This window comes from Heteronotia binoei, chromosome 4, assembly GCF_032191835.1.
Source record: "Heteronotia binoei isolate CCM8104 ecotype False Entrance Well chromosome 4, APGP_CSIRO_Hbin_v1, whole genome shotgun sequence".
NCBI classification, from domain to species: Eukaryota; Metazoa; Chordata; class Lepidosauria; order Squamata; family Gekkonidae; genus Heteronotia; species Heteronotia binoei.
This window is the reverse complement of record NC_083226.1, coordinates 44,726,009-44,753,983: the sequence shown is the minus strand read 5'-3', so window position 1 is coordinate 44,753,983 and position 27,975 is coordinate 44,726,009. Positions and strand designations below refer to the sequence as shown.

The 27,975-nt window shown below is 41.1% G+C and overlaps 1 protein-coding gene across 3 annotated transcripts; it reads right to left on the bottom strand.

The window, feature by feature from the left end:
* Positions 1–241: 241 nt before the first annotated feature.
* On the bottom strand, positions 242–27,975 carry C9orf72 (C9orf72-SMCR8 complex subunit). 3 transcript variants are annotated; one of them, XM_060237180.1, is made up of 12 exons: positions 27,777–27,956; positions 22,798–22,883; positions 19,153–19,639; positions 14,520–14,579; positions 13,596–13,691; positions 12,429–12,493; positions 11,558–11,630; positions 9,757–9,873; positions 5,970–6,205; positions 3,828–3,885; positions 3,074–3,183; positions 242–2,969 (listed from the first exon to the last, which is right to left on the bottom strand). In XM_060237180.1, exons 3-12 carry the CDS (start codon positions 19,594–19,596, stop codon positions 2,783–2,785), a joined length of 1,446 nt encoding a protein of 481 aa, XP_060093163.1. In that variant the 5' UTR covers positions 19,597–19,639; positions 22,798–22,883; positions 27,777–27,956; the 3' UTR covers positions 242–2,782. The 3 variants fall into 3 exon arrangements, with proteins under 3 accessions (XP_060093163.1, XP_060093164.1, XP_060093162.1); XM_060237181.1 differs by lacking the exon at positions 22,798–22,883 and having other exon boundaries at positions 27,956–27,975; XM_060237179.1 differs by lacking the exon at positions 22,798–22,883 and having other exon boundaries at positions 27,777–27,851.

The window sequence follows — 27,975 nt, the reverse complement described above, 5'->3', positions numbered from 1 at the left end:
TAAAGAAGATGCTTTGTATCATGTATTGGCACCACTGTAATGTTGCTACAACCACTTCCCCACCCCCAGGTGGGGACATGGTATAGTGGGACCAGAATTGCTGTTTTCTAAACCCTTAGCATATTGATTCAAGTAGGCCAAAGAGAACAGAATGAATATAGGCAGCCAGTCTTTTCAATACTCTTGCAATATTGGTTTCAATAGTTCAGTTTCACCTCAGGCAATAAAAATAAGCAACGCATAAAGAAATGTTAATGTTTATTTATTGCACAAGCAGAAAAGAAGTGCATCAAAATTTGGAGTATGTTTATGGTATTTAGATGTTGCAAAGTAAAAACTGGACTTTATGATGTGTTTCAGGCAACAGCTCTTTCTTCTTTTAGTAATGCCAATGACATATTTTCCACAAGGAAAGCTAAAATTATTAAACACATGCTTCTGTAATGCAGTCTGCATATGAACTTCTCTAGCACTTCTTCAAGAGAACTCTAAACTCATGTAAACCACTTTAACAGGTAACAATAAAATAATTAGCAACCCTTAATACCACATTGTGCAACTTTTAAAATAAAACATATAGAGTTTGTATCTTATCATTATATTATGTCAGCAATAATGCACACTGATTTTTCAGTTATCTTCTTATACAGAATTCTAGAAGTATGAAAAATATACAGAGACCCTGGATACACAGATAAGTAGATACCACATTTGTTTTAAACCACCACCCAGCCATTCCCAAAACACATACCAAACACTAGTGCAACCTTAGTGTACAATTACAAGTGTAAACAATCTAAGTACACAATGATTTGCAATAAAATTAGCTAATTTACATGTGCTGTCTTTCCACAGTTGTATAGGCTTTCTTACATTAACGTGTCAGATAAACAATACCATCATAACAGAATTCAGAAGAAAGTAATCATTTCAGGTATCTGGCAGCTTTCCTCCCAAGCATATCAATGAGATAAACAGAAAAATACATCAATTCCTTGCATTAAAGTTGTTGCACAAAACTGCAAAAAGCTGTCTGGGGCTCCTGGCTTTGGCACTAGAGCTACGTGTGGCTTAAGCCTTATTATGCAAGAGGCGGGTGTATTGGGGCACCAGAACAATGTTAAGTCACTCACATTGGGATGCATTTTTAATTCCAAGTTAAATTGAGCTGGTAGGAAGGAAGCCCACAAGGTTATATGCTTTGGCAACTCCCTCTCTTCACCAGTCTTCCCACAGAACAATATTTTGGCATTGTAATTTTGCTTCTTGAGACAGATCCAGAGATCTTTGGGGCTTTGATATACAAACCAAGCATCATCCAAACAGAAACTGCCTTACTAAAATGGGAATGTTTGGCATATGAACACATAGTTTCCCTAGATATAGGATAGAATTTCCCCCACCCGGTCTCATGAATGGAGTGTAGTCACTGAATCAGAATAGAGTTTCCAGAACTTAAAAAACTCCAGTTATAGAAATGCGACCCCCCCCCCCCATAGCTATAACAAAAAAACCCTTGGCTAAATGTGCACAGAGATTTTTGACACAATGAATTTCCAAGCCACAGAAGAATACAAAACGTATTGCACTTAGAGAAGCAGACATTTGTATTTGGCCAGGGGGGTGGGGATGAAAACAGCAGCATGCACTATAACATCGCATCAAGTGCAGCGTGATATTCAGTAAGATGGCAAACCTGTGTTTTGTCAAACCAGCTCACTGCACCACAAACATATAAACAGTGATACAAATATAGGCAAATAAATATCAACATCCTCCTTATGGGAAAAAAGCAACAGAAGAGATGTAAATATGCTGGAGATGAAGAAAGACATCTTATCAAACCAGAACTGTATCACTACTGCCCTTCCCACTGATCTCAAATCCACCAAGTTCGGCTGTTTAAAACTTTTCCAAAAAGAATATGAGCACATGACTGTAGGATTTAGCTGGATTTTACTCAACAGTTTATTGGACAAAGCCTTGGCAACTGCTCTCTCCAACACAAAACCTCATGTTTCTGTTTTGTGCCTGGAAGTTATGCTAGTCATTAAATCCTGCAGCATGCCTGATGATCCGACATAATCAGCATAAATCAGCAACTGAATAGCCTTACTTGGCACTTGGACATAGTGTAATTTGTGACCCAGCCTAAAAATAGCATTCTGCAGGATCTGGTCCAGTTTTCCCTATTGTAAGAACACACCTGCATTTTTCATGTCGGTTTATATGCTTAGATGTTATCACAGGTTTCTGGTGACTTTCAGAGTATGTGTGCAGGCCATGAAGACACTACAGTTCATGCTGTCAAGCACACTGTAACTTAACATCTTTAAAACCACATCTGAATTTTTTTTTTTTAAATCCACAATCGGGGAACGGACAAATGTGCCTAACTATCCACACAAACTAAAGAAAAAGTATTAAATCCAGTGCAATTTCTTAAGAGCAATTTAAAAAAAAATTATCTTGTTTAAATATAAACCACAACCTATCTTGGTGGCTTAGAAACTATACAGGTTGATTGTATTAAAAAAATACCGCAACCATAACATTCTACTCTCACTATAAACAAAAAGGAGCATTTGATATGTACCTAAATAGAAGTGACTCGACTTCTTAGAGTACGAGTTCCCCTTTCTCCTGTGGGCTGTAGTGTATGACACATTAAATGGCAGGGAACAGCAGGATATGCTTCAAACAGCAACACTGCATATCTGTCTCTATGGTGTCTGAACAGCCCTGTGGAGCTTTAGCAATACAGAACAGAAACAAAGCATCTTTAAAATGCCATTAGAACATCTCGTTCCTGCACGCTAGTGTAGAAAGGTCGGCCAAAGAGAAATGAATGTAAACCAGGCTTGATCTTCTCAGCTAATGCCATTATTATGTTAAGATCGCCCTCTGCCGTCAAGTCCAAATCTATCTTCAAGCTTCGGAGAGACTTGAAAGGCTTTTTACCTTTTTGCCTGGGGCAGGAGTAGGAAAAGACTGCAGTTAAAATGCAATACTTTAATTTAAAACAGCTCTAAAAGTACTTTGTCCCATTTTCCCCATTAGCTTTTATACTTACGTGTCATCTTCTATGTATTTAATGAGCGTTAAGGCTTTTCTGTGAAGAACTAATAGGAACTGAGCAAGGAACACACTCCTCAGGGACAACCAGGGTTTTAAATGAAAGACCTGTTCAAATAGGCAGGAAAAGATTCAGTGTATGTTCCTGAATCCCCCACTATCACTTGCATGGACAGCTACATAAGCCTCCTTTAATTTATATACTAGCAAAAAGCCATCATAACAAGGCCTGGTGTTGCCAGCCTACAGAGGAGATCATTGGGTGTGTGCTCTGAGGCATTGCACGCTACTTCCTAGCAGCTCTCTCCACACACAGAATTCCTAACAGCCACTCAGCTGCATGCATGGCTGGCTGGTTTTGTCCCTGTTGTCACCAGCATCCCTCAATTTACCCTTTCACAGCAGCAAGAAATTAATTTCATTAGTCCACTAATTTAATAAACAGTGGCTTAGGAGCCACATGTGCCTCTTTGACATACTACCTGTGGCTCTTCTGAATATCAAAGTGGCACCTTTCCTATGTTACAGGAAAGTGGACAAGGCCCTTTATTGGGGGGCCTTGTGGCTGGCAGGTGGTTCCCACCTTTAAACAGCTGCAAGCTTCATGCTAGAAACATGCTAGACAGGGAAACAAATGGAGCTCTTCTTTATAAGCTGCAAAGTGAGTACCATTCCACTATACAGAAGAAACTATTTCAAAGCTACTACATATCGCTTTTCAGTTTTAATTAACTGATATGACCAGCCATTACCTGATCCAGAAAAGCTTTTACTAGAGTATCTTGGTGCAAGACATCTTGAAAAACATTCCTATAAAGATAGAGGAAAAACATTCAATAATTGAATATATCACTTCTGGTATAGCACCAAGCTAAATTGGTGCTGGTAACATAATTATATATCTCTTGCAGCATTCAAGTGCTGGACTGTGTTGGAAAAATGAGGAGACAACTTTCATTATTCCTTGGCAAACTTAGCCCTGAGGTCTGGCATCATCAGTGATAATGACCAGGTTACAAGGCAGCACGATGGGCCCAGGACTAAAGTGCTTATCCCTTGATACATGCCATCATCATAACGTAAGGAAAACCTATTAAGTTAGCTACAGAAGGTCTGATTCTATGAAAACTACATAGCTATTCCTTTGTCAACTCTATGGGAACTCTATGAGAACTGAGCTAGCAAGGTTGGGAGACAGAACCCAGCTGCTGAAAAGCTGAGTGGTTTTTGAAGGCTAAATTCCTAAAGGCTAAATTTCTAAACTGCTGGAGGCTAAATTCCTAACCTGCTAAATTACTGGGGATCATTAACTGAGGTTGTTTTGTGAGATGACGGAGTTTGAAAGTAATCCGAAGCAGGAAACCTGCCAAAGAAGCAGTGAGGCCTTTGGATGACAAAGGAATAAAGGGATTGCTAAAGAAAGATGGAGAGATGGCAGAGAAGCTCAATGACTTTTTTGCTTCTGTGTTCGCTGTAGAAAGTGTTTACCCATGCCACAGCCCTATTTATATTATTTATTTGTATTAGAAAGGCATCTAAAGAACTGAGCCAATTTGAGGTGACCAGAGGTGAAATTCTAAACCTACTGGGGAAATTTAAAAACAGTAAGTCTCAAGGACCTGATGAGACACACCTGAGAGTTGTTAAGGGACTCAGATGTGAAATTATTGATCTACTAACCAGAAATGTAACCTAAATTTAGCAGCTGTATCAAATGTTACATCTATTTCTTAAAAAAGGATCCAGACTAGAACCAGGAAATTACAGCCCAGGAAGCCTAATATATATTCCAGGCAAATAGGTAGAAACTGTAATCAAAAATAGAATGGTTAAGTATAAAGAGGGACAAAGCTTTGAGCAGGGCCATCTTGCCCACTAGGCAAATTAAATGGTTGCCTAGGGAGCCGAGAGGCAGGGGGCACAAATTGGGCTCCCCCCCACTTCCAGTGCCCAAGACAACCGGCTAGTTTGCCTCCCCCCAGCTGCGGCCACCACCAGCCTCCTCCTGCCCACCATCGTGCTCCGCTCGCCCCTCTTCGCTGCCGCCAGCTCCCTCCAGCTCGTCACCGCCACTGTAGTCCGCTCGCCGTCTTCCCCCCCCCCCCTCGCCGCAACTACAGCCCTATTGGCTTATCGCAGCCCATGCCTGTGCGTTTGGTTAAACGTGCAGGCATTGGCAACAAGCGCGGGGGGAGGGAGTAAGCAAAGCATGGCGGGGGAGAGCAAAGTATGGCTGCAGTGGGCCGGAGGAGACTGGTAATGGCAGCGACGGGGAGAGTGGAGCGCAGCAATGGTGGGCAGGAGGAGGCTGGTGGTGACCACGGCAGCAACTATAGCAGGGGGGAGCGCAGCAGCCGTGGTGTGTGTGTGTGTGTGTGAATGGAGCCCAGGGCATTATTTGTTGTCAAGCCAGAGCTGCTTCTGAGGGGAAATCAGCATGGCTTTTGCAAAGGGAAGTCCTGCTCACCAACTTTTGGAGTTCTCTGAGAAAGTTAACAAGCATATAACAGTGACCTGGTAGACATTATATACACATTATATGTTGTTGTTAAAAAGGCTTTTGACAAGGTACCTAACCAAAGATTCCTGAGTAAATTTAGTAGTCATTGGATAAGAAGATGGGTTTTTGTATGGATTGACAGAAAATAAAGAGTAGGAATCAATGCACAGTTTTCACAGTAGAGGGAAGTAAACAGTGGGGTCCTGCAAGGATTGATATTGGCGCTGGTGCTATTGGCACTAAGCCTCTGAATCCCAGAGCCAGGAGGCAACATCAGGGGAATGCCTCAGCCTCTATGCCCTGCTGTTGGCCCTTCAGAGGAACTGGTTGGGCATTGTGTGAGACGGGGTGCTGGACTAGATGGACCATTGTTAAGTTCTTATGGAATACATACAGATCAGGAGTGAAGCTTTCATCTGTATGGATAATGGTATCCTGAGCCATCTCCTCATCTGAAGTGGCTCTCCAAAATGCTGTTAGCTCTGATCGCATGTATCGCCGCTGATTATAGATATGTTCATGGCACGGGGGCATCTGCTTCACTGTGTTGACATCTACATCAATATGAGTGGCAGGATATGGAGCATACATCACTTGTCGGAAAGGCAGCACAAAACTTCCAGTCACATCCTGTCCCATTGGGAGAAAAAAATCAATCTCCTGGTTACTAAAAAAAAGTTACAGGAATTAAGAACCATTAAATTCATCATAATGTTCAATTGAAATCAATAGACATGATAATTTAACTAAACAATGCCAAGTGGTCAGAGTGGGGGTTCACAGTATGGGCAAGATTAAAAGTCTTGAGAATTTAAAGGAATGTAACCCCGCCTTTCCCTCAAAAGTAAGCTTCCAAGGCGGCAAGCAGAGATGGACTAGCGGGACCCTCCTATAGTCAAGCTGAAGAAAACACTGTATTTCCACAGATCTTAGGCTCCAAAGTCATCAATGGTAGGTTTGCTAAATACTGACTGCAGGCTCTTGATTTACTGATGTAAACAAAACTTACCTCCAAGTAAATACATTTATAATTGGGATTTTCATTTGAAAGCTGTGATTGCTACAGTCTGGGGCATGCCTTACAATGGAAGCAGAAACAATTGTGAGAGCTTCTCTCAATCCAGAACGCTGGGGGTATCTAAAATGAAGTTGCAATTTCATCCATTCCTAATCCAGTCTGAACAGCAGATTGGCCATAACCCCATTCTAACCCTTCTTTGAAATCCGTCAGAAAAAAAAGGAACACAACTTTGTTATTTGGTTTGTCATTTTGCTCACCTTATCATAAGCTACATGCCTCCTTCCATTCCAAAGTTGTTTGGCAATAACAGTTTATAAAGTTAACCATAAAGTTACATGGGGAGATGCCATGGTTTAGTGCAGGAAGTCTCAGGTTCAATCCCTGACATTTCCTGTTAAAGGAATCAGGTAGTAGGTGATGTGAAAGCCCTCCACCTGAGACCCTGAAGAAGCACTGCCAGTCAGAAGAGATTATACTAACCTTGATAAACCAATGCCCCAATTCAGTATAAGGTAGCTTCATGAATCCAGCACAAACTGGTCAAGACCAGAACTTGATTTACCCTTCTGCTACCCTTTCCTGCATATCATAAATCTGAGCTTTTGTCAGACAGGATCAGACTATTAAATCCTATATGATGACAAATATTATGACATTCTCCAGTATAAGAATATATGCCATGTAAGCTGTTCCTAACATGAGGAAGGAAACACACATTTTCCTTTCTTCCTGGTTGCAGGAAAAGAACAAAGAGGAAATTACACTGCCTGAATACTGGAACAACAGAAGCAAAGATCAATTACTCAGCTACCAGATCTGCTTTCTACACAGTGGTATTAAGATTAGCAATGTATCCAGCACAATAAAAAATGCATAGCTTAAGCCATCTTCATCCTTTCTATTTTTGTTCTATTCTTGCAGGGACTTTTCTTTTAACAGCTGGAAGATGATTCAAGACCTTCTTTGATGGCTTTTGTGTAATTTTAATTCATTTATGGTTGTCACTATTTTATAAGTAGCATGGCTACTTATGGTTTCCTCTTTTTTGTAACTGAAATTGGCAGTTGCTTATTTTATTCAATCAATCAATCAATCAACCTTTAATGGCATGTAAAAACAGGTTAAAAGAACAATGGGTTGAAAAACAGAAAATAGGTTAAAATACTGGACATCAGGATTAAAATACATTTACCGTATATACTCGAGTATAAGCCGACCCGAATATAAGCCGAGGCTTCTAATTTTACCCCAAAATCTGGGAAAACTTATTGACTCGAGTATAAGCCGAGGGTGGGAAACGCAGCAGTTACTGGTAAACCTATGGTACCTTTCATATACTGCCCCACAAGTTGGCCAGCTTGGAGAAGGCATTTTTTTCTCCTTAAATCACTTCTCCAAGCCAAGTCAGCCAGCCGCTTGGAGAATCCATTTAAAGCTAACGTTGCTTTCTTTCCACCTCCCCCCTCTGTTTTCCTTCCTTCCTCCCTCTTATGGCTCTCAAACATCTGACGTTCATGTCTTGTGGCTCTCAAGCATCTGATGTTCATTCTAGATGGCTCTTACATTAAGCAAATCTGGCCACCCCTGTCCTATACCTTCTCCGTGAAGTGGGTGGGGCTGAGAGAGCTCTCCTAGCAGCTGCCCTTTCAAGGACAGCTCTGCCAGAGCTATGGCTTGTTTGTTGTCTGATGTGGACTTGGAATTGGACTTTAATAATTTTTAAAGCGCGGAGAGAGAGAGAGAGAGAGGAACTGTCACTAAATTTACAGCGGAGAAAGTGTCGCTATAAAGCTTCTTGCGGGCATAAATGACCCTGTCCCTTGCAGTGATCTGCTCCAGGACTTGTCCATTCACATGGTCGGCAAGTTCCATTTTGAGACCTGGTGGGAACATTTCCGTGTAGGCTGAAGACACCTCCGAGGCCACCTCCAGAGGTTTACCATCCTTTCCATCAGCAGCCAGGCTACAGTGCTGTCAGTCCGTGTCACACTTGGGAGTAAGAGCCCTACAACTCCAGCGGGGAACTTCTTAAGAAAACCCACGGAGAGGGAAGCCCGCACGTGCAGCAAAAAACCAAAACCGCCGCGGGTTGCGCGCGCATCCCCCTTCCCCGCGGGCGACCCAAACCCGGGTTCGCCCCTCTCCGGCGCGCGCCCCCTTTAAGCCTCCGGCCCGCCCCGCATTCGGCGAGCCGTCGCAGTTCATGCGCCGCTTCCTGTTGCCAGCCCCCCCTTGCACGGCGAAGGCGGAGCGCCGCCGCTTTCTCCCCCCCCCCGAGCGGCGGAACCCACGGCCGGCGCCGGCCACGTGTCCCGCAGGGCTCGTCCGTCCTCCTTTCCCGGGCGGGGAAGGAAGAAAAAAAGCCGCGTCAACGTGCAAAATGGGGCCGGCGGCGGCGTTGCCGTGACGAGCCGCTCCGCCGCCCTCTCGCCTTCCGCGGCTGAGGGATGCGCCTCTTCCGCCGCCCCCCTCAGCGAAGCCGGCGAGCGGATTATTATTATTATTTTTTCCCCTCCTCAACGACCCCAGGCCGGCCGGCGAGCCTTCCCTTTCGCCATGCCGTCGCCGTCCCTGAGAGGAGGCGAAGGCGCGGAAGCCGCGGGGAAAAGCGGGGCCGCCGCCGCCGGCCGAGCCGCCAATTGGTAAGGATCCCGCTCCGCCGGGGCTTCTCCCTCCCTTTTTACCTGACGGCTGAATGGTGACTCGAGTATAAGCCGAGGAGGGGGTTTTTCTGCCCAAAATTTGGGCAGAAAATCTCGGCTTATACTCGAGTATATATGGTACATTTATTTTATTATTTTCTTGTTAATTTCCTTTAAACTTGTACTCATCTAGAGCCATCATAGTCAAAGGCTAGTGTTAAAAATAGACTTCCCCCCATAATATGTCAGTTATCGCAAAGAACTCAATAAACAAACTGCTGAGTAGAAATCTGCATTTTAGTTTAAAGAAAAACTAACTGCAACATCTAGTCACAAAGACAGGTATAGACATGATGCTGGCAGAAAAAATAACTGATATGCTTCTATGCATTAATTAGAAAAGTTCTCCCCCTTTACCATGATCAGTCAAATGGGCCTTATTCCCAATGCTTGGCAGTGATTAGAAAAGTTACTGACTTTTCAACAGACTTCAGCCCAAGGAAACAAAAAAACCTTACCTTGAGCAACCCTTGCACAAAAAGTCCTGACTCATACTTGAAAGAAGTTTCACTTCTGCAGAGCCTGGAACACTTTCGCTCTGCTGAAGTAAGAAAGAGGCACAGAGTCCGCACAATCTGCAGCACAAAAACATTGCAAAAGCCATAGGTGGGATAACTGAGCAAAGACAAACTCTGGTTATATTGACAATTGCAATATTGCACAATGAGCATGCAGGTGTTCTTTGGCTATTACAAAACACCCAGATGTTATTTCCTAGCTACAAGTTCAGCTGTGTTAATTTCCTCAGCATACAAATTGCATATTGCCATATGGAAAATATACTTCCTTCTCCAGTGAATGCACTGACTGCTATCTGTATAGGTGCTATGTGTAGCTTATTGGCTCATGATAACTACTATGGAGTTCAATCTCCAGCCTGCCCCAATAACATCTTAAGACTTTAAAATTCAGTTGTGAGAATGCTCTCCATTCTGTACTGTAGGAGAAGCAAGCAGACAGTCTATCATTAATACAATTTTTCTTTCTTAATTAGATTTGCTACATTATTACTTATGGGGGGGATTTTTCCCCAAACTAAAATACAGTGGATCAGGCAACACTCCCCAACAACAAAATTATTCCTCCCTCCCCAGTATGGAAACAAGATACTGAACTTTTAGTAGCAGACGTAGGCATACCATCATCACAAACTGTTACCCATAAAATAATTTTACTATGGCAGATAGTACATATGGGAGCAGCCCGAAGCAGTCTGCTCAGAATCCTACTGAAGTCTCCTCAATGAGGCTTACTCCCAGGAAAGGGTTTGTAGGATTGTACCGTCTAATGCTTCACAAGTCCTCTTTTCTTTTTTGCTTTTTAATTAAACATCAATGGACATTTTATTACAGTATACATTTTCAGTAACACTGTATATATACACTGTGTATATAAACAATAACAAATTTATAAACCCGAAGAGTCTTTTCTTATTTTCCAAAGATACTTTATACATAGTACAGAAAATTTTTCCAAAGGGGGTGGATTCCACAACACAAATTTCTAACCAATTTTATCATCACTGCTCCATACAATTTCTATAGAGAAGTTGCTTGTTGAAACTTTCTTTTAGAGCATCTTATTGTTGAAGCAAATCCAAGTCCCCTGGAATAATGACTCCACAGGCTCCAGTCTTCTCCTTGCATGCCTGTCGACTTTATGGGTCACGTCGCGCAGAGATGCTTGATCACTGAGCCATTCTGCAAATTCAATCTTTTGACGTCAAAACTAAGACTTCTAACATTCACAAAAGGCACAAACTCATCAAAAGGTATCTGTGTATAAGGTATTTTTGAAGAAAAGGCTCTTCAGGTTTATAAATTCTTTATTGTTTATATACACAGTGGTGTTGATTTTGGTCTGTAATACACTGTGTTGCCACTTTGTTATACATTTTCAGTATGGCATTAAACATTTTGGATTATTGTGACGGAGTGGCAAAGTTGCAAACGTATCTTTAATAATGCTTACATTTAGACAGAATTATTTTTCCATATCTCTTCCTTCGTTATAACACTAAGTTGAATTATTCCATTTTGAATTTTATGTAGCATCAAACAAAGACTCTTAAGACTGGGCAAAACACAACAAAATCCCAAAACCATAACGCTAGCAAAATTAACAGCAACCAGGAGAGGGGAACCCCAAATTCCAGACTGCTGTGATTGATACACTCTGGAGTATGCCTACAGTCCATTTCTATGATCTCTGTAATAATCAGGAATATTATTTTAATAATACACAGAAAAAAATATTTACCTTATTAACTTTTTCTGCACTGCTTCCTACAACTACTGAGCAACCACAGGTTTGCAGGTGTGAACTGATGGCTCTGAAAATTAAGCATAATACAGCAACATTAAAGTCTGCAGAGGAATTTCACATGCTGAAACTCAAGAAAACACAGATCATGTTAAAGGAGTCAGCTTTTTATTTTTTCCCCAAGTTTCACAGGTAGCCACTATTAAAATCAAACCAAGCTGCATTCAGATGTCATAAGCTCCTAATTCATTTGTGAATGAAAATAGCTTGTTGCCTTACTCAACTACCTACCTGCATTAAAGATACCTGTTTTGAAATAAACTCCAGTATCTCATGATGGTCATCTGGGTGAACCAGGAGTTTGTTTATATTCCACAAACCAGGGTTCTGGATTATGGTTTAGTATTCTGGCTTGTGGAAAGTAAGCAACTTCCAATTTATTCATTTATCGAATGAGAATTTGTTTCAAATCAGGAATCCTGTGCACAAAAAGGGGGGAAAGGGTACGTGCACATGAGTACAGCACCAACAAATATTAATACAGCCTCAGAGTCAATGGTGTGATCTTTTCATTCAACCATCTGAAATTAAGTTACCACAAATTTAATTTGTGATGTTAGGCTTTTAAAAAAACCCATTCTAATTATCCAGACCAAAATTACATCCATGAACAAAACTGTAACCCTAAGATAAAATGACAGCTATGGTTTTGCCCTGCAGAATTACACCATCGCTCTTCAACAGCAATCAATAAGGACAACAAACAAGAACAGAGCCACGTAGATTGCTGGGTAATGGTCACTAAATGGGTTGTGCCAGATTTTATGACATAACCTGGAATTGCAACAGTAAAGGAAACTGATCGTACTTCAGGAGAAAACCTTCATGACAGCTGTCGCCAATATCATCATCACTGAGCACTGTGTCACGTATCTAGAATGCAATGAAAAAGGGAAGGGGAATTAATCAAATATGAACATATGTTTGTTAGGATTCAATAAACCCAGCAGACTTTAGCAAAAGTATTTCTAAGAATCATGCAAAATAAGGAAATATCCAAAGTCATAGTTTAGAGCCGATATATCCATGGTTCAGCCTCAGAATCACATGCACCCTCCTTTGTCTTTCATACAGAATTCCCCCACCTGCTTTAACCTTGATTAATTAGATCATGGTTAGCTTATTTGCCAGGGTTCTGAAACCAGCTCGAAGTCTGGCTTTCAAACCTTCAATTGAGTACACCCTGGATGACATGAACCATGGCCAACATCAGACATCCTGGTTAAGGTGGATAAAGAGCACCAGAAAGGGAAGAAGAGATCAATGCCCTGCTGCAGTCCATGGTTATGTCTACCCTAGATTCACTTCGATACATGTATGTGCATCATGCGTCTTGCTGGTGTCTTTACCTCCAGAAGAAACATTCACACCATCTCAAAGATTCTACCTTTAGAAGAAGATATTGGATTTATAGCCCGCCCTCCACTCAGAGCAGCTCACAATCTCCTTTACCTTCCTCCCCTACAATAGACACCCTGTGAGGTGGGTGGGGCTGAGTGGGCTCTCACAGCAGCTGCCCTTTCAAGGACAACTCCTGAGAGACCTATGGCTGATCCAAGGCCATTCCAGAAGGTGCAAGTGGGAGTGGGGAATCAAACCCGGTTCTCCCAGATAAGAGTCCACACACTTAACCACTACACCAAACTGGCTCTCTTTAGATTCTCTTAAAAATTTTAATTGTACCAATATGCAATAAACCACACTTCTGACAAGTCTCTACATTTTATGCATTCTATGCAGAAGGCAAGTGATTGAATCAAGTACGATTTAAAAATTACTGCTGCTGCTGAGATGTTTTCAAAACACACGTTGAAAATAAAGTCTGCTTAGGAACCTTTTTGCTGCCAAAGAGCCAAAAGGATATCAATTTATGATCCTGTAATAGTTTATTTTACCAGAGGCAGTTAAAAAAGAAAAATAGGAATAGAATGGCAGAACAACTGACTTCCATGATGCAGCTAACATAAGGACTTACATCTATTTCTTCTGGAACACTGTGTGATTTCATAGATGAAAGGAGTTCCATTACAGGAATAACTTCGCCTGTCAGCATTGGAATGATGCTCTGGCCCTGTGCAATAAATAATGTTTTTATGAAATAAAAATCAGAGCAAGCAGTAGAAAAAAGAGAGAACATGAAATGACTAAAGTAATCATGAATTAGCCAAAGATTACCTTTCAGATTAATTCCAAGTTATCAAACAAACACACGAACCCAAGAACATAATTTGAAAAATGAATTTCTAAATGTGTAGGCCAAGCTACTAAAAAGGCTTCAATCACCTGAGAAAAAGCACAAGTTCAGAACTTAGATGAGCTTACAATGGACTAAATGCAATTAGTAAGTATATTGGTGCCTTTAACCATTTATTAAAATAAAACATTTCCGTGAGCTCATTCCTTCCAATTGTTCTTGTTGCAGTTTTCCTAGTGCCATCTAAAGATAATCCTCTTCTACTGGATAAAGTTCAACATTTGAGCACTCGCAGTTCTTTTGCTACTAATGATCTGGTAAAAAACTTGGTCAGAATATTGACTATACATTCAGTCTCTTCAAACCATCACTTTAAACAAAACTGTTAATTCATCTAAGTAACTTCTGTGTAATGATTAGGAAATAGTCACCAAGCTTCTATTTACTCCAAAATTGGAGGGTGGGCAATGGGAGATAATATGTTTTTTACTAATTTCTTCAAAGTTTCTTTCATGCAGCTCTTATGCAATATTTCCACAATACCCCAAAATTCACAGTAGCAACTTCTACATGAAAGCAAAATTCAACATGAGAAAAGTATGCACCGTCTGATGTCTGCCACAGAAGCCAAGGGAATTTATACTTCCGGCTTCAGCTGGATTATATTGAGTATTTTACTATATGAATCCAGTAAATCACTCTTACCTGATCTTCCATTCTCTCTGTGCCCTCCACAATCGCCCTCTGTATGTGTTCCTGCCTTTCCTGTATATATAAAAAAATCACTCCTTTTGAAAATACTGTTATTTGTCTACTGCACAGTTAATAAGCACAATACACCACTTCTGTTTTTATTTTTATTACAAAGAGCCCAGATGCACATGTGAGCTGCATCAATCAAATCAATTTTTATGCCAAATCCTGAGTATATCTACAGGAAAGATTACATAGTAACTAGACAAGTGGACATGAACCAATCAGAGTTCAAATTTTCACTCAGCCGCATGGCAACTTGGGCCAACTCATTTCTCTTAGCCTAGTTGGCCTGTACAGTTAAGTGAAACAACTCTATGTAAGACAGCTTGCATCAAAGAAAGTGTAGAAATCAAATCCCAGTTACTTGAAAAACTTTCTGCCATGCAACTGTATTTCAGATATGTCCTTCCACTAAAAAGCTAAAGCGGTCCATTAAAAAATGAACTGGAAAAATTAAGAAATAGTCCACGTTATTTCAGTGATTTGAAGTTTTAGAAGGTGCTATATGAGAACATTGTAGTAAAAATTTAAGAACTTTGTGTATTTACAAATATTAGTAGTGAAAAGTGCTCATGCTAGACAGATATAGGGGTCCCAATCCTCCCGCTCTGGCGGGAGACGCCAGGTTTTCCAGTCTCTTCCCCCGCTCCCCCCAAAAACGGCAGCGGGGGGAGGGGAGGGAAACGGCGCCTTCTGCAGATTCAGAAACGAATCTGACTCTGCAGAAGGAAGTTCTGAGGAAGAGGTGTGCGTGCGTGTGTGAAGCGGGTTTCTGTCGCATGCGCAGTGGCTGAGGCTCTGTTGGAGAGAGCGCGCCATGCCGTTGAGGCGCAGGCTGAGGGAAGGCGGGTCGGCCAGCTCGCGGCTGCCTGGCCTCGGTCTGTGGCGGCTCCGGCGCCCGCAGGACGTTCCAGAGTCCCCGGGGCTATGACCTGCCTCCCTGGCTTCCTCAGCGGTGGCTCTCCCTGCGCCGCCCTCCGCTCCCTAAGTTTCCCCTCCTCGCCTCCACCGGGCTCCCCGCGCCTTCCTCGGCGCAGTCGTCGCCCTCGCCACGGCACCTCAGCGCGGAATCAGTCGTCCCTGGGATCTGTGACTGTCAGCCATGAACACAGATGCCTGTCTCTTGATGAAATTAGATGGGGGTATGTGAAGAGAGCAAGCACACACACACACACACACAGAGCTCTTATGGTTTTTTCTGTGTGCTACACGATAGTGATCTGTTTGGAAGCTACAATGCCTTTTAAAATTTAACTATGCCTCTCTTCCTATATTTCCTTCTGTATATAGTAGGCCAAGGGCTATTTTAAGTTTTAGATTTGGAAACATGTTTTCTTTCTGGCATGATTAGGGCTGTTTGTTTTCTGCCAGCTGCTGGTTAATATTTGGGTGGGGGGGGGGTTAACATTAGAATAGGCAATAAGCAACTTTAGCTTGACATATATGTAAATGAAGAGTTATATGAAAATAGTCTGTGCCCTATTTTGTGCCTTCAGAGTTCTTGTTTCACATTCACAGTAGAGGAGCTTTTCCTTTATAGAGTGTCACAAGATTGCTAGAAACTATTTTAATAGCTATTTTTGCCATTTTGAATGTGAAGTAAGGTATAAAAACAGCAGGTTGGACCAGGGGGTCCAATTCTATGAGCCCCAAAAGAAGGTGCCCCTATCCTTCATTATTTCCTATGGAAGGAAGGAATTGAAAAGGTGTGCTGTCACTTTAAATGTGATGGCCAGAACTCCCTTTGGAATTCAATTCTGCTTGTCACAGCCTTGATCTTGGCTCCACCCCTAATGTCTCCTGGCTCCACCCCCAAAGTCTCCTGGCTCCACCCCCAAAGTCCCCAGATATTTCTTGAATTGGACTTGGCAACCCTAGACAGATACAATAAGGCCTGAGATTCACAGGAAACAGAATGAGGGGTAGAATGGACTTAAGTTGGAAGGCAGGTATGTCATTGTGGATGACTCTTCCCATGTATGAGAACTTCATGTCAAAAAATCATACAATAACAGAAAAAAATAAGTCCCACCTACTCCATGCGGTGCTAGTTTTCCATACAAAGACACTCCTTTTTTTCCTTGTAGAAATTTTTAATGTAGTAGAACATGCAAAAAGCCCAGCAAGTCATTCTCCCATCTCATTTCACTGAATGTAGATAGCAGCACCACCCAATTTACTATCATAAGCAATAAATCCTATATATTTCTAAGAGTGCCAGGCTACACAAGAAATGACAGAAAGTAAAGCAAAGGGAGCTGCAGTCTGGAAGAAGTAACACCCTGTCAGTATAGCCATTCTTTTGAATAACAGAGTTAGGACTTTTAAGGATACATTTTTTGGCTATATTTTTCCGTACAGTGCTAGTCCAAGGAACACAGTTTAACACCTCTCACATAGCAGCTTTCAGTGCAGTATCAGAGTATCAATGCCAAGGTGTAATGAATGCAGGTACAGTAGGTGAGCTACAGGATCATGCAGGAAATGGGACAAGTCTGCAGAAATTTGTTCATTAAGAAATATATGTGGGCTTGGATTCCACAACAACCAATTATTAAGAAAAGGCATTTCCATCAGTGGTACTAATCGTCCACACCTGCCTCCTTCTGGTACAACCTGAGATCCTCCCCAAAACACTGACCCTAGGGGACAGGGATCCTTCAGCAAAAGCATGAGGGATGAATTGGAGATCTGTGGTAGGAGTGAAGGGCAATCTTCAAAAATCGTATCTTTCCCTTCAGTTAGAAGAAATCTGCTGTTATTAAAAGTCTTAGTATGATTCTATGGCACACTGTATCAACAAAATGGGCATGCAAAGTTGTTGGCACAGCCATCTGTACACATCCAAGAACATGACATGACACTCTTCTTTCAAGAAGCTGCATGAAAATAAGTTGCAAGTCACCATACTATGTCACTGTTATCACTTTCTAATAGTAGAACTGTTACTTTTTAAAATCCCTTTACCACTGAGACAAATTGGCTAAATGTGCCACATTTCACTTTCTACTTGGGTAACAAATTTGTAAGCCCATTCTTAATGATAACCAGTTGCTTAACTATATCCACCTTTCCAAACACTGTGACAAATGTTGAGGTCTCAGAATAAACATGCCCATACATTCAGTTTTTAGGGGTTGCTTTCCTCACTCTAGCATAATCTACCAGATGCATGTCAGAACAGCAAAAGTGACACCTTTGAACATGCAAAAACCACAGATGTTTTCAGCTCTCTTTGATCAGGAATGTCTTCAGCAGAAATACTTAGTTTTGTGAAAAAGTTTATAGGTTTCTAAGCAAAAGCTTAAAATAAAGGCCATATGTCCCATCAGGGCAGGTTGGTTAATGGAATTTATTCTAAAGTAGCTTCCAAAGGATAACCCACATTTAGACTGTAAGTGGCTTTCATATGACTTCCACCAAATAAAATGTAATTCAATTCCAAGTAAATGTGGGTTGTTCCACACAGAGGTATACTCCTAAAAAAATATTAGGAATATTGTGCAACTGTTGTTAAAATACTGGGTTTCCTCTCAGCATGGATGAGCAAATCAGAGCTCCAAAGTTAAGAGCTCAATGTGGGGCACTTGAATCTACTTCTGATTGCTTTCTATAGGAAGGTATCACATGTGTTTAGCAGGCCAAGCAGAGATCAGGCAGCTAATATATTAATCGATGCTATTTCTATGCCCTCCCTTTAGAGTCCTACTCAAGGTAGCTTATAACTAAAATGACGTAAGAACAAGCCACTGGACATTAACAGGATAAAAACTATCCATAAAACAGAAGCAAAGCATTTAAAAAGCTGCTAAAATAAAACTCCTAATTAAAAGCCTGGATAAAAAGATGTGATTTGGCCTGGCAACCCAATGAAAGGTAAGTAGATGTCAGCAGAGTCTCAAGGAGGAGGGCATTCCAGAAGCAAGGTGGCAACACTGAAAAAGTCACCGTCTACCTCACCTCTGAATGCAGGGTTCAGAGGCAGATTTTGACTGGTGAGCTGGATCACACAGAAGCAGATGGTTTTTCGAGGACCCTGGCTCCAAGCGAAGTTCAAAACCAGCACTTCAAACTGGTCACAGAAATAGAAAGCCAGTGCAATTTGTGAAAAAGAATTTAAAATGGTCCTGATTTTTGAAGCCAACAAATTTTGTAAACCTTGAAAACCCTTACCTTGAAAATCCCAGGACAAAGCAGGAGTCAAGTGGCACTTTTAAGACCAACCAAGTTGCACCAAGTTGATTGGTCTTAAAGGTGCCACTTGACTCCTGCTTTCTTCAACTACTTCAGACCAACACGGCTGCCCACTTGGATCTATCTACTTGAAAATCCCTATATTATTTGAACCTGTCTTTTCTCACACCATTCTGTTTCCTTGCACCAAACCTTCTCATTACATTTCTACATTTTTATAATGTTGTTTTATAATGTTTTTATGCAATACTGAAGCAAAAATAAACACAGTGGAAATATCAGGAACAAAAAGATATAATGAACAGACTCATAGAGACATAAGAAAATAAAAAGAAACCCCAAAGGGTATATTTCAACCTCCCTTCATTGCAATAAAGACGCAACCTACCTTATGCATCCATATCCTTCCTTTTCTGATAATATGTGTCAACCTGTCAACACACACTCGGTGCAGGGGAAGATAGAAACTAAGCTCACTTTGCGGAAGTATAATTGAAAGTCCATAGGTACTTCTGTCCCCATTCCAGTTTCCATCAAAAATTAAGGACACAATAATGACTCCTTTCTCGGCCAAAACAAAAAATTTCACATCAATTGCACCGCTCTCTGCATTCCGCAGTATTTCACCATTCAGAGTGTGGTTTGCAAGAAATGTTATTTCTCCATCACTGAGAAGCTGCTGTTCTGTTTTTGGCGCCCAGATGTGTCTGACCCTGGGACCAAGAATATTATCCCAGTAGGCAAAAGTAGCAGCAAGTAGTGGTGATTCTCCATTCAACGCAATCTCAGTTTTGGCAACAGCAGGAGAAGGAGGAGGACACAAAGCAGACATGATGACCCCAGCAGTCACATCATCAAAGCCTTTTTCTTAAAACCTAGAAAGGCAGTTTGAAAAGTATAGACAAGATTTACAGTCGGAAAACCATATATATAAGGTTTACATATAACAGTAGTCACAGGGACACTGGATTGCCTCAGAGTTCTTTGAGGGAGTGAACAAACATGTGGACAAAGGGGACCCAATAGATGTTGTTTTCCTTGACTTCCAGTAAGCTTCTGCTAAAGTTCCTCATCAAAGGTTCCTAAGTAAGCTCAAGAGTCATGGGGTAAAAGGACAAGTCCTCTTGTGGATCAAAAACTGACTAATTAATAGGAAACAGAGAGTGAGTATAAATGGGCAATTTTCACCATGCAGGGTGGTAAGCAGTGGGGTGCCACAGGGCTCAGTACTGGTCTGATGCTTTTTAACTTGTTCATTAATTATTTGGAGTTGGGAGTAAGCAGTGAAGTGACTAAGTTTGCTGATGACACTAAATTGTTCAGGGTGGTGAGAACCAGAGAGCATTGTGAGGCACTCCAAAGGGATCTGTTAAGGCTGGGTGAGTGGGGCGTCAAAATGGCAAATGAGGTTCAACATGGCCAAGCGCAAGGTAATGCACACTGAGGCCAAAAATCCTAGCTATAAATACAAGCTGATGGGATGTGAACTGGCAGAGACTGACCAAGAGAGAGATCTTGGGGTCGTGGTAGATAACTCACTGAAAATGTCGAGACAGTGTGTGACTGCAATAAAAAAGGCCAACGCTATGCTGGGAATTATTAGGAAGGGAACTGAAAACAAATCAGCCAGCATCATAATGCCCCTGTATAAATCGATGGTGCGGCCTCATTTGGAATACTGTGTACAATTCCGGTCACCACACCTCAAAAAAGATGATATAGCATTGGAAAACATCCAGAAAAGGGCAACTAGAATGACTAAAGGGTTAGAACACTTTCACTATGAAGAAAGGTTTAAACACTTGGGGCTCTTTAGCTTGGAGAAACATCGACTGAAGGATGACATGATAGAGGTTTGCAAGATTATGCATGGGATAGAGAAGGTGGAGAAATAAGTGTTTCTCCCTTTCTCACAATACAAGAACTTGTGGACACTCAATTAAATTTGTGAGCAGTCAGGTTAGAACAGATAAGTACTTCTTCACCCAAAGTGTGATTAACACATGGAATTCACTGCCACAGGAGGTGGTGGCAGCTGCAAGCATAGCCAGTTTCAAGAGGGGATTTGATAAACATATGGAGCAGAGGTCCATTAGTGGCTATTAGCCACAGCATATTGCTGGAGCTCTGTCCGGGGCAGTGATGCTCTGTATTTTTGGTGCTTGGGAGGGGCAACAGTGTGAGGGCATCTAGTGTCCACTGATGTACCTCCTGATGGCACCTGGGGGTTTTGGCCACTGGCCTGATCCAACATGGCTTCTCTTTTGCTCTTATGTTAAAAGTCTGTAAAATTTCTGAATGTATTCACTACAAGTGAAATTGTTCTCTGCAGACTCCCATGGAGCTTAGTCAAACTAAACACACCAATATTAGAGTGGAAAGATAAATAAGGGTGGGATCCTAATTAAACTTATCTAGAAAACAGCCTAAACATGTGCAGTATTTGGGTTATATGGCAACCCTGACTATAAAAACTGAAGTTCCGGTCAAAGAACACTACCTCTGCAGGGTTCACATTTTCCCATTGATAGCATGGTATAAAATCTGGTGTAGATAACATTGAAATACCCAGCAGTAGTCCCAAGCAACCAAACAGAATAAAAGCTATATCTTATCTTATCTTAAGAGCAAGTAGTTCATATTTATACTCTTTAGGGCTCCCAAGTCTTCTACATACTATCCAATTTGTTTTAGATGCTTAACACAACATAGCAGGAAAATCACGTTAATAAAAAATTACAAATATTTTTAAAAAGGAAATAATGTCAAAATAAGTTGCTTTGTAACTACGCACATGGACACTTAGGAGCACACAGAACTGCTGATTCTACACAGGAACAATTACAAAGAGCTTTAAAAATCAACACAATCCAATTACAATTACAAAGAGCTTTAAAAATCAACACTAATTTGTATGAAATATTTTGTGTATTCTTGTAAAGTTCTATTTAGATGCAGAGAAAACTGACCACTATGATATTTCAGCTAGGATTCAAATTACAAAAAAGAAATAATATCCTCACTCCCATCCACATAGCTTCCTTCTCCCCTAAAAAACTTCTCTTGAACATCAAAGACCTGTCCAAATATGACTAAGTACAGATCTACCTAAATCTTAACATGGCCCCATCTGCAGATACCTTAAAATCCATGGACTGTAGCAATGTAGAGACATACAGTTTGCTCCTGCTGACCTGAGGAAAACTCAAAGCTCATAAAAAAATCTGAAAGCTTAACAAAAAAAGGAAATGGGGGTGGGGGGCTAAATCCCACCCCAAATAGGAAACAAGGTGCCATGAGCACTGAGGACAAAAAGACTAGTCTGATGGAATGCCGAGATGCAGTTGTCAGGGACAGCTCAGGTACTGCTTGCTTTCCTCAGCGAATGAAGGGCAGGCAAGGCAGGAGGACCAGAAATCCCCCACAGCCACTACATGAGGAGAGGGAGGCAACTTTAGAGAAGTTTGGAAGGCCAGTGATATCATGGCCAGGCAAGAAATCTAGAAGGGTGAACAGATAAACAAGTAACAGAGGGGGAAGAGAAAAGGAGACTAGAAGAGTGAGGGAAATAGTGCAGCCATCAGTTGTGGGGAAGGCAGAAGATGGCAGGGAAGGAAAGTTGTAAAAGAAAGATGCAGTGGCAGAGGAACAAGGGAGAGAAAGGCACAAGTAGTAAGGAACCACAGTGGGTTCCCCTCTCTCGTGTGAGCCCCACTCCTAATAATCTACTGGATCAGCTCAGCTCTTTTTTCTCCTTATATTTTTTTTTTTAAAAAAAACACAGCAAAATAAAGATCTTGAAGTCCTATGATACTGAGACAAACAATTTAGTACTTCCTCTTGAACATAAATAACTGCATGACACACTATTTACATTATTCCTCTACTAAAATCAACTGCATTAGCATCAGGTCAATTAAGAGGAGTTCTAACAGAGAAGAAAATTTCTGATATCTCAAATAACCCCATTTCCAGCTTAGAACTATACATGCTAACACATGTATAGAATGCTGCTCATTTTATTTTTTTCTACCTTTTGCCAGTCGCTTCACACCTCCTTGAAAGTCCCTTTCACTCACTTTTGCTTCTGCTCTGTGTTAAAAGCAAAGCATTTCCATTCTGCTGCAAGCAAAGGAAGAAATCCGTTGTGGGTAAATTTCACAATGAAATACAAGTCCCATGTATGCAACTCAACACTGATCTTGACCTCTTGATCGCATATATGCACACAACCTAAAAATGTCAAACTGAGAGGGGACTTGCATTATTTCAGCTCATTTGCATTTAGTGAGGCTGGCAAGGACAGCAGCACTGAAGACAGGCAACTGAAGGAGCCCACTTCCCTCTCATACAAACTAATTACTAACAGGGGCCACACAGTCTCTAGGAAATAACCTACAAACACTGAGGATTCAAAATTCTAGGCAGCCCCTTCTCCCCACTTGCAGTAGTTCCTGAGAGCTCATGAAGCATGCTGATAGCAAAGTGCTCATTTTACTTTGAACATAAAATCTCAAGAGCCTCAATTTCTCCTATAGGCCTTTCAAAAAATAGCACACAAGGATTCAGTCTAACAGAAAGGGATTGCCTGACAGCCATCAGGTACGAGGGTCTCATTGAAGACATGCCTGAGATCTGTTTCAGGTAGGCAGCTGTGCCGGTCTACAGGTTACAGTCCAGTAGCACCTTAAAGATCAACAAGATTTCCAGGATCAAAGCTTTCCAGATTCAAAGCTCCCGTCATCAGATATGAAGGGGTAACTTAGTAAGGGAGCTTTGATGCTTGAAAGCTTTGATCCTGGAAAACTTGTTGGTCTAAGATGCTCCTCCTGGACTTGAATCTTGCTTGGTTCTTATGCAGACATCATAAATCAACCTATATTAAATCACCTAGTCTACAGTACTGTTCTTAATGTTTTCAGTTTAAGGTGTCATGAGCCTCTTTGCTACTTCTGATCCTTTTCCTTTGCCAAACCTTGCACTTGAGCTGTCCAATCACTCACAGCTCCAACACTGCAGACTATCCTCCCAATAAGGTGTTTAGGGCCCTATGCAATCCACCATCCATAAGGCCTTTTTTTACGTGGGTGTTTTACAGTTAATTTCATACAGAGGGTATAATTTTAAGAAAAGTGGTATAGCTGTTATTATGGCCCCATCTACTTCTCTCCCTCCGAGGCAAGATTTTCCCTCAGTTTTTCCCTTCTGTGACTCAGCTACCCTAGTTGTCCATTTACTTCTTTCCTGAAGAATTCTGGCTTTCCCACCCTGTGACAGTATAATGTTTTGGCTGTTTGCTCAGCCCAGGAACCTGAGAGCAGGAATGGGAGCCCCCTTTAACATATATGACTTAAATGGCATTCAAAAAGTTTTTATATTCCAAGTTAACAAAATATTTTATTCAAATACATAGGAAAGGTCAGGTAAAATCAGGGGTAAAATTTCTGAGGTAATTCAATATAGATAACTCTGAAGTAAAAGCAGTACATGCACAGACTTTAGTTCTTATATTTCAGGCTAATGAGAGTTTCTTAAACTATTAACAATTACTTAAAATCTTTATGATGAGAGGCTTCTGTTTCAGTGTTTTCCCAAGCACTTTAATACACTATCTTTAAGCATTCTCCAATTCTTTTGGTTTCCGGAAGACTGGTACACTCCTTCCAGTACCCAAACCCCTTCTCTTGAAACACCAATGTGTGTTTTGAGTTTTAAACTGACTCTTAAGGTCTTTAAAGACACTTTCTAACCATACTAGACCAGGAATCTCAGCACTCTTCAGCACTACCTTCCTGTTTGACTGGGTAAGGAAATTCTCATCTCTCTAGAGATCTATCCCCTTCTTTGATCCAAATGGGAGTCTCCATCTAGCTACCCACTTGTCCCTACCAACTTTCCCCAGTTCTCCTACCTTAAACTACTCTCAGTCAGGGCTGAATTCCGAAACTGTCAGTACTTGACTCTTCTCAGCTAGAGATGAAATCAGAATCAACTCAGTCAAGACAGAAATCTGATTCTCTCCTCAGTATGCAATTCTCTCAAGACTTTCTCTGCTCAGCTGATGCTAATTAATCAGATCTCTTGGAACAGCCCCTCACTCAAGGCTCTCTGGATCTGTGAAGAATTAACCCTTCACAGTCCTTTTGCTTTTTGGACAACACTTCTGAGCTTTTAAAAACTACAGTCCGTTAGAGCTGTATTTTTTAAAAAGAAGAAAAATTATCTGTTGCCAGCAGCCCATTTTTTTTGTATGCTGCGTTCTGCAGCAGTAAATGTTTAGTAAATAAATGGGGGAACAATAATAATGGCGCATTAACGAATTAAAGGTTAACACCCTCTGTTTTAACTGTATACAATATAATATTGTATATAGTGTGAAAAAGATAGATAGATAAAACCAACTGAACTAGGAAATGATAATGCAATTTATGCAGAAGGACAAAATACATGCAATACAAATCTCATATGAAAAGTTATCAAAGATTCTAGTTTAAACAGTGATTTAGTACACTATGTTTCATAAACTGCAACAACAGATGTGATCACTGTAATAATACAAGCTCATGTTTTCAGACTTCATGGCCAAACTACTCAGCTTACTAATATTTCTTTTGGCCTTTCCCCATCTGCTTGGAAGATATCTAGACTATCAAAGGTTTGCTCTTATTTGTCTTTATTTCTGTCTGCTAACTGACTGTTTAGCAAGTTTCTTCCTGCCTCAATATATTTTTAACTACTGTTTTATTTCTTAAGGTTTTATTGTTTAATTGAAATGTTAAGTTGCTTCAAGAACATTCTGTTGAACAATGCATGAGTGAATGGCACATTTCCAGTAACACACCTCTGGGTGTTTTTCTCTGGAAGACAACTCCTGGGTACAAACACTTTGTACACTTTGGGAATTCTTTTGTTATTTGTAGTTACAATAGGGAATACTACACAAGCCAGCAGATAAGAGATGTGGCAAATGCACATCTAAAGCTCCACTATGCTTTCATGAGGCCTTATACAGAAAGATGGATAATCCTTACTTTCTTCTGCAGTATCATTATGGTGCACAGCCACACTAAAGAAATAAAGTTATTTCCTCTTTTGAAGGAACACTGGACATCACAGCCATTTGATTCAGAACTCTAAATGAAACATTTCTTTTAGCATTCCTGTGATTCTTTGGAGGAAGCACTGGCACTAAAAGTGGTATAAAAACGCTCACAAAAGTATAGACATAGTTACAGGGTTCGCACAAATTTTTACAGAGCAAATAAAGGAGCATGACACTGACAGACCCAGAAATATCCAAGCAGGGAGAAAGCAATGGTAGATTTTAGTGAGTAACAGCTACATTTTACTGCAAGTGTCCTGGAGGGAGAAAACAAGTAAATGGCATTATAAAGAGACGGGCATAAGATTTTTTTAAAAAAGCAAACTCCACCTACATAGATATTCTCTCAGCTTTCTAAAATGCATTTTTCTTGTTTCAAGACAGTTTTCCCCCTGGCCATCTCACATTTAGAGATTTTCCATTATTCATGTTTAAACACAAGGGCTGAGAAGGCAGCGTTTCCTGAGTATTGCAGCTTTGCATGCCCTTTACCCCATGTCCAATCTTTTCAAGTGATTTTTCAGTTGTAGGACTGAAAGTGCCCTCAGTCTACTTGTGATTCTAGACAGCTCTGGTCACTAGAATTACACTGCTAGCATGGGTCCAAGCAAGTTTAAGGCAGGCACATTAGTTATTCATTCAACATTTTAAAAGCACTGTGCAAAGTGGTTCCTAATCTTTCTCTTATTTAGTCTTACATCTCTACATTGAAGTAAGTACAGTATTTTATCTGACAGCTGAAGAGCAAAGGCTTACAATACCTTCCTAAGGGGGCAGATCTATTATTTGAAATTACTGGTTCCAAATCCAGTATTATTCTCAAAGCCAGGACAATTCCTCACACTTGTGAGTCAAAACTGGCAAAAGATGATATTGAAGTGAAAAAGGAACAGCTTGTGACAGTTAGAAGAACAATTCCTAAAGCCCTTTTACTATTATGTATTCACATGCAAAGTACTCCTATATAACCAACACTTATAGCACTTTCTATGTAGGCCTCCTCTAATATGAAAAGCAGTCCTAAATTGCCTAGCATCAATCTCATGAATAAGCAGGGCCTTTTTTCTTCTCTACTTCTGAGAGGCTTCTATACTTCTGAGAGTTGTTTCTCATTTTGTTATTGCTGAGTTCAAGATTTTCTTCAACCTGTTCTTTTCTAATATCTTCTGCTCCCTCCTTCATTGGTACATTTTTAAATATATACATGTGTGTCTATAATGTTTTTAATGGCACTGTGTTATAAAAACGCTGTCAGTTTGCTTAAAAACTATAGCCAGAGTTCAGATTACAACCATAAACAAATGCTACTGCCTGAGCAAAGTGAAGCATTTGGTTTGATAGCTTAGTATTATTTGCCTGTAATGCAATACTTTTTTGCCCTGTAAAATATGAAATCTGCACATTGGCATAACTGAAGGTTTCGAGTTCAAACACCAATGTTTATTCCAAAGGAAGGCAGGGTGAGGGGGAAAGGAAAATATAGAGCACAATTCAATCTCTCTTTAACACAGACATTAAGGTGAGAGTCAGTGCGTGCATTTGGGATACCGATCAGTGTTTGCCTCTTGAACTCCAATTCAAGTCCCCTTTTGAAAGGGGCCACAAGATACACAACAATTCGCTCCTTCAAACGCTTAAAGGAAATCTGATGGCACCCTTGGGCCAGTCTACGTTGCAAGAACAACTGAATTTGTTCCCAAGAAAAAAAGAGGGAGAAATGGCAAAAATACATTACAACGCGACATGAGCCTTAAACACAGACAATATTACAGAGTTGCTTGCTGGTGAACTGCTCTCATAAGGACTGGGAACTTAGCGAGGCCTCCCAAACCTGAATCTAACTTGTCATCCTGTATCTCTGAGCAGAACTGCCTTCCAAAGGGAAGCTAAAGAGAACCATCCATTCCCACCTCTCCTCGCCGGGTCCTTTAGGGGAGGCGCCCAAACGAGGATCCCCCGGCCGCGGCTGCAGCACTCCACATCGGTTAACAAACACCCAAGGAAAGCACCAGCACCCTTCGGCGCTCGCCCGCCCCTCCCTCGCTGCCTTCCTCCTGCCTCACATGCGCGCGCAGCCCCTCTCACTCACCGGTTAACGCTCTCGTCTCC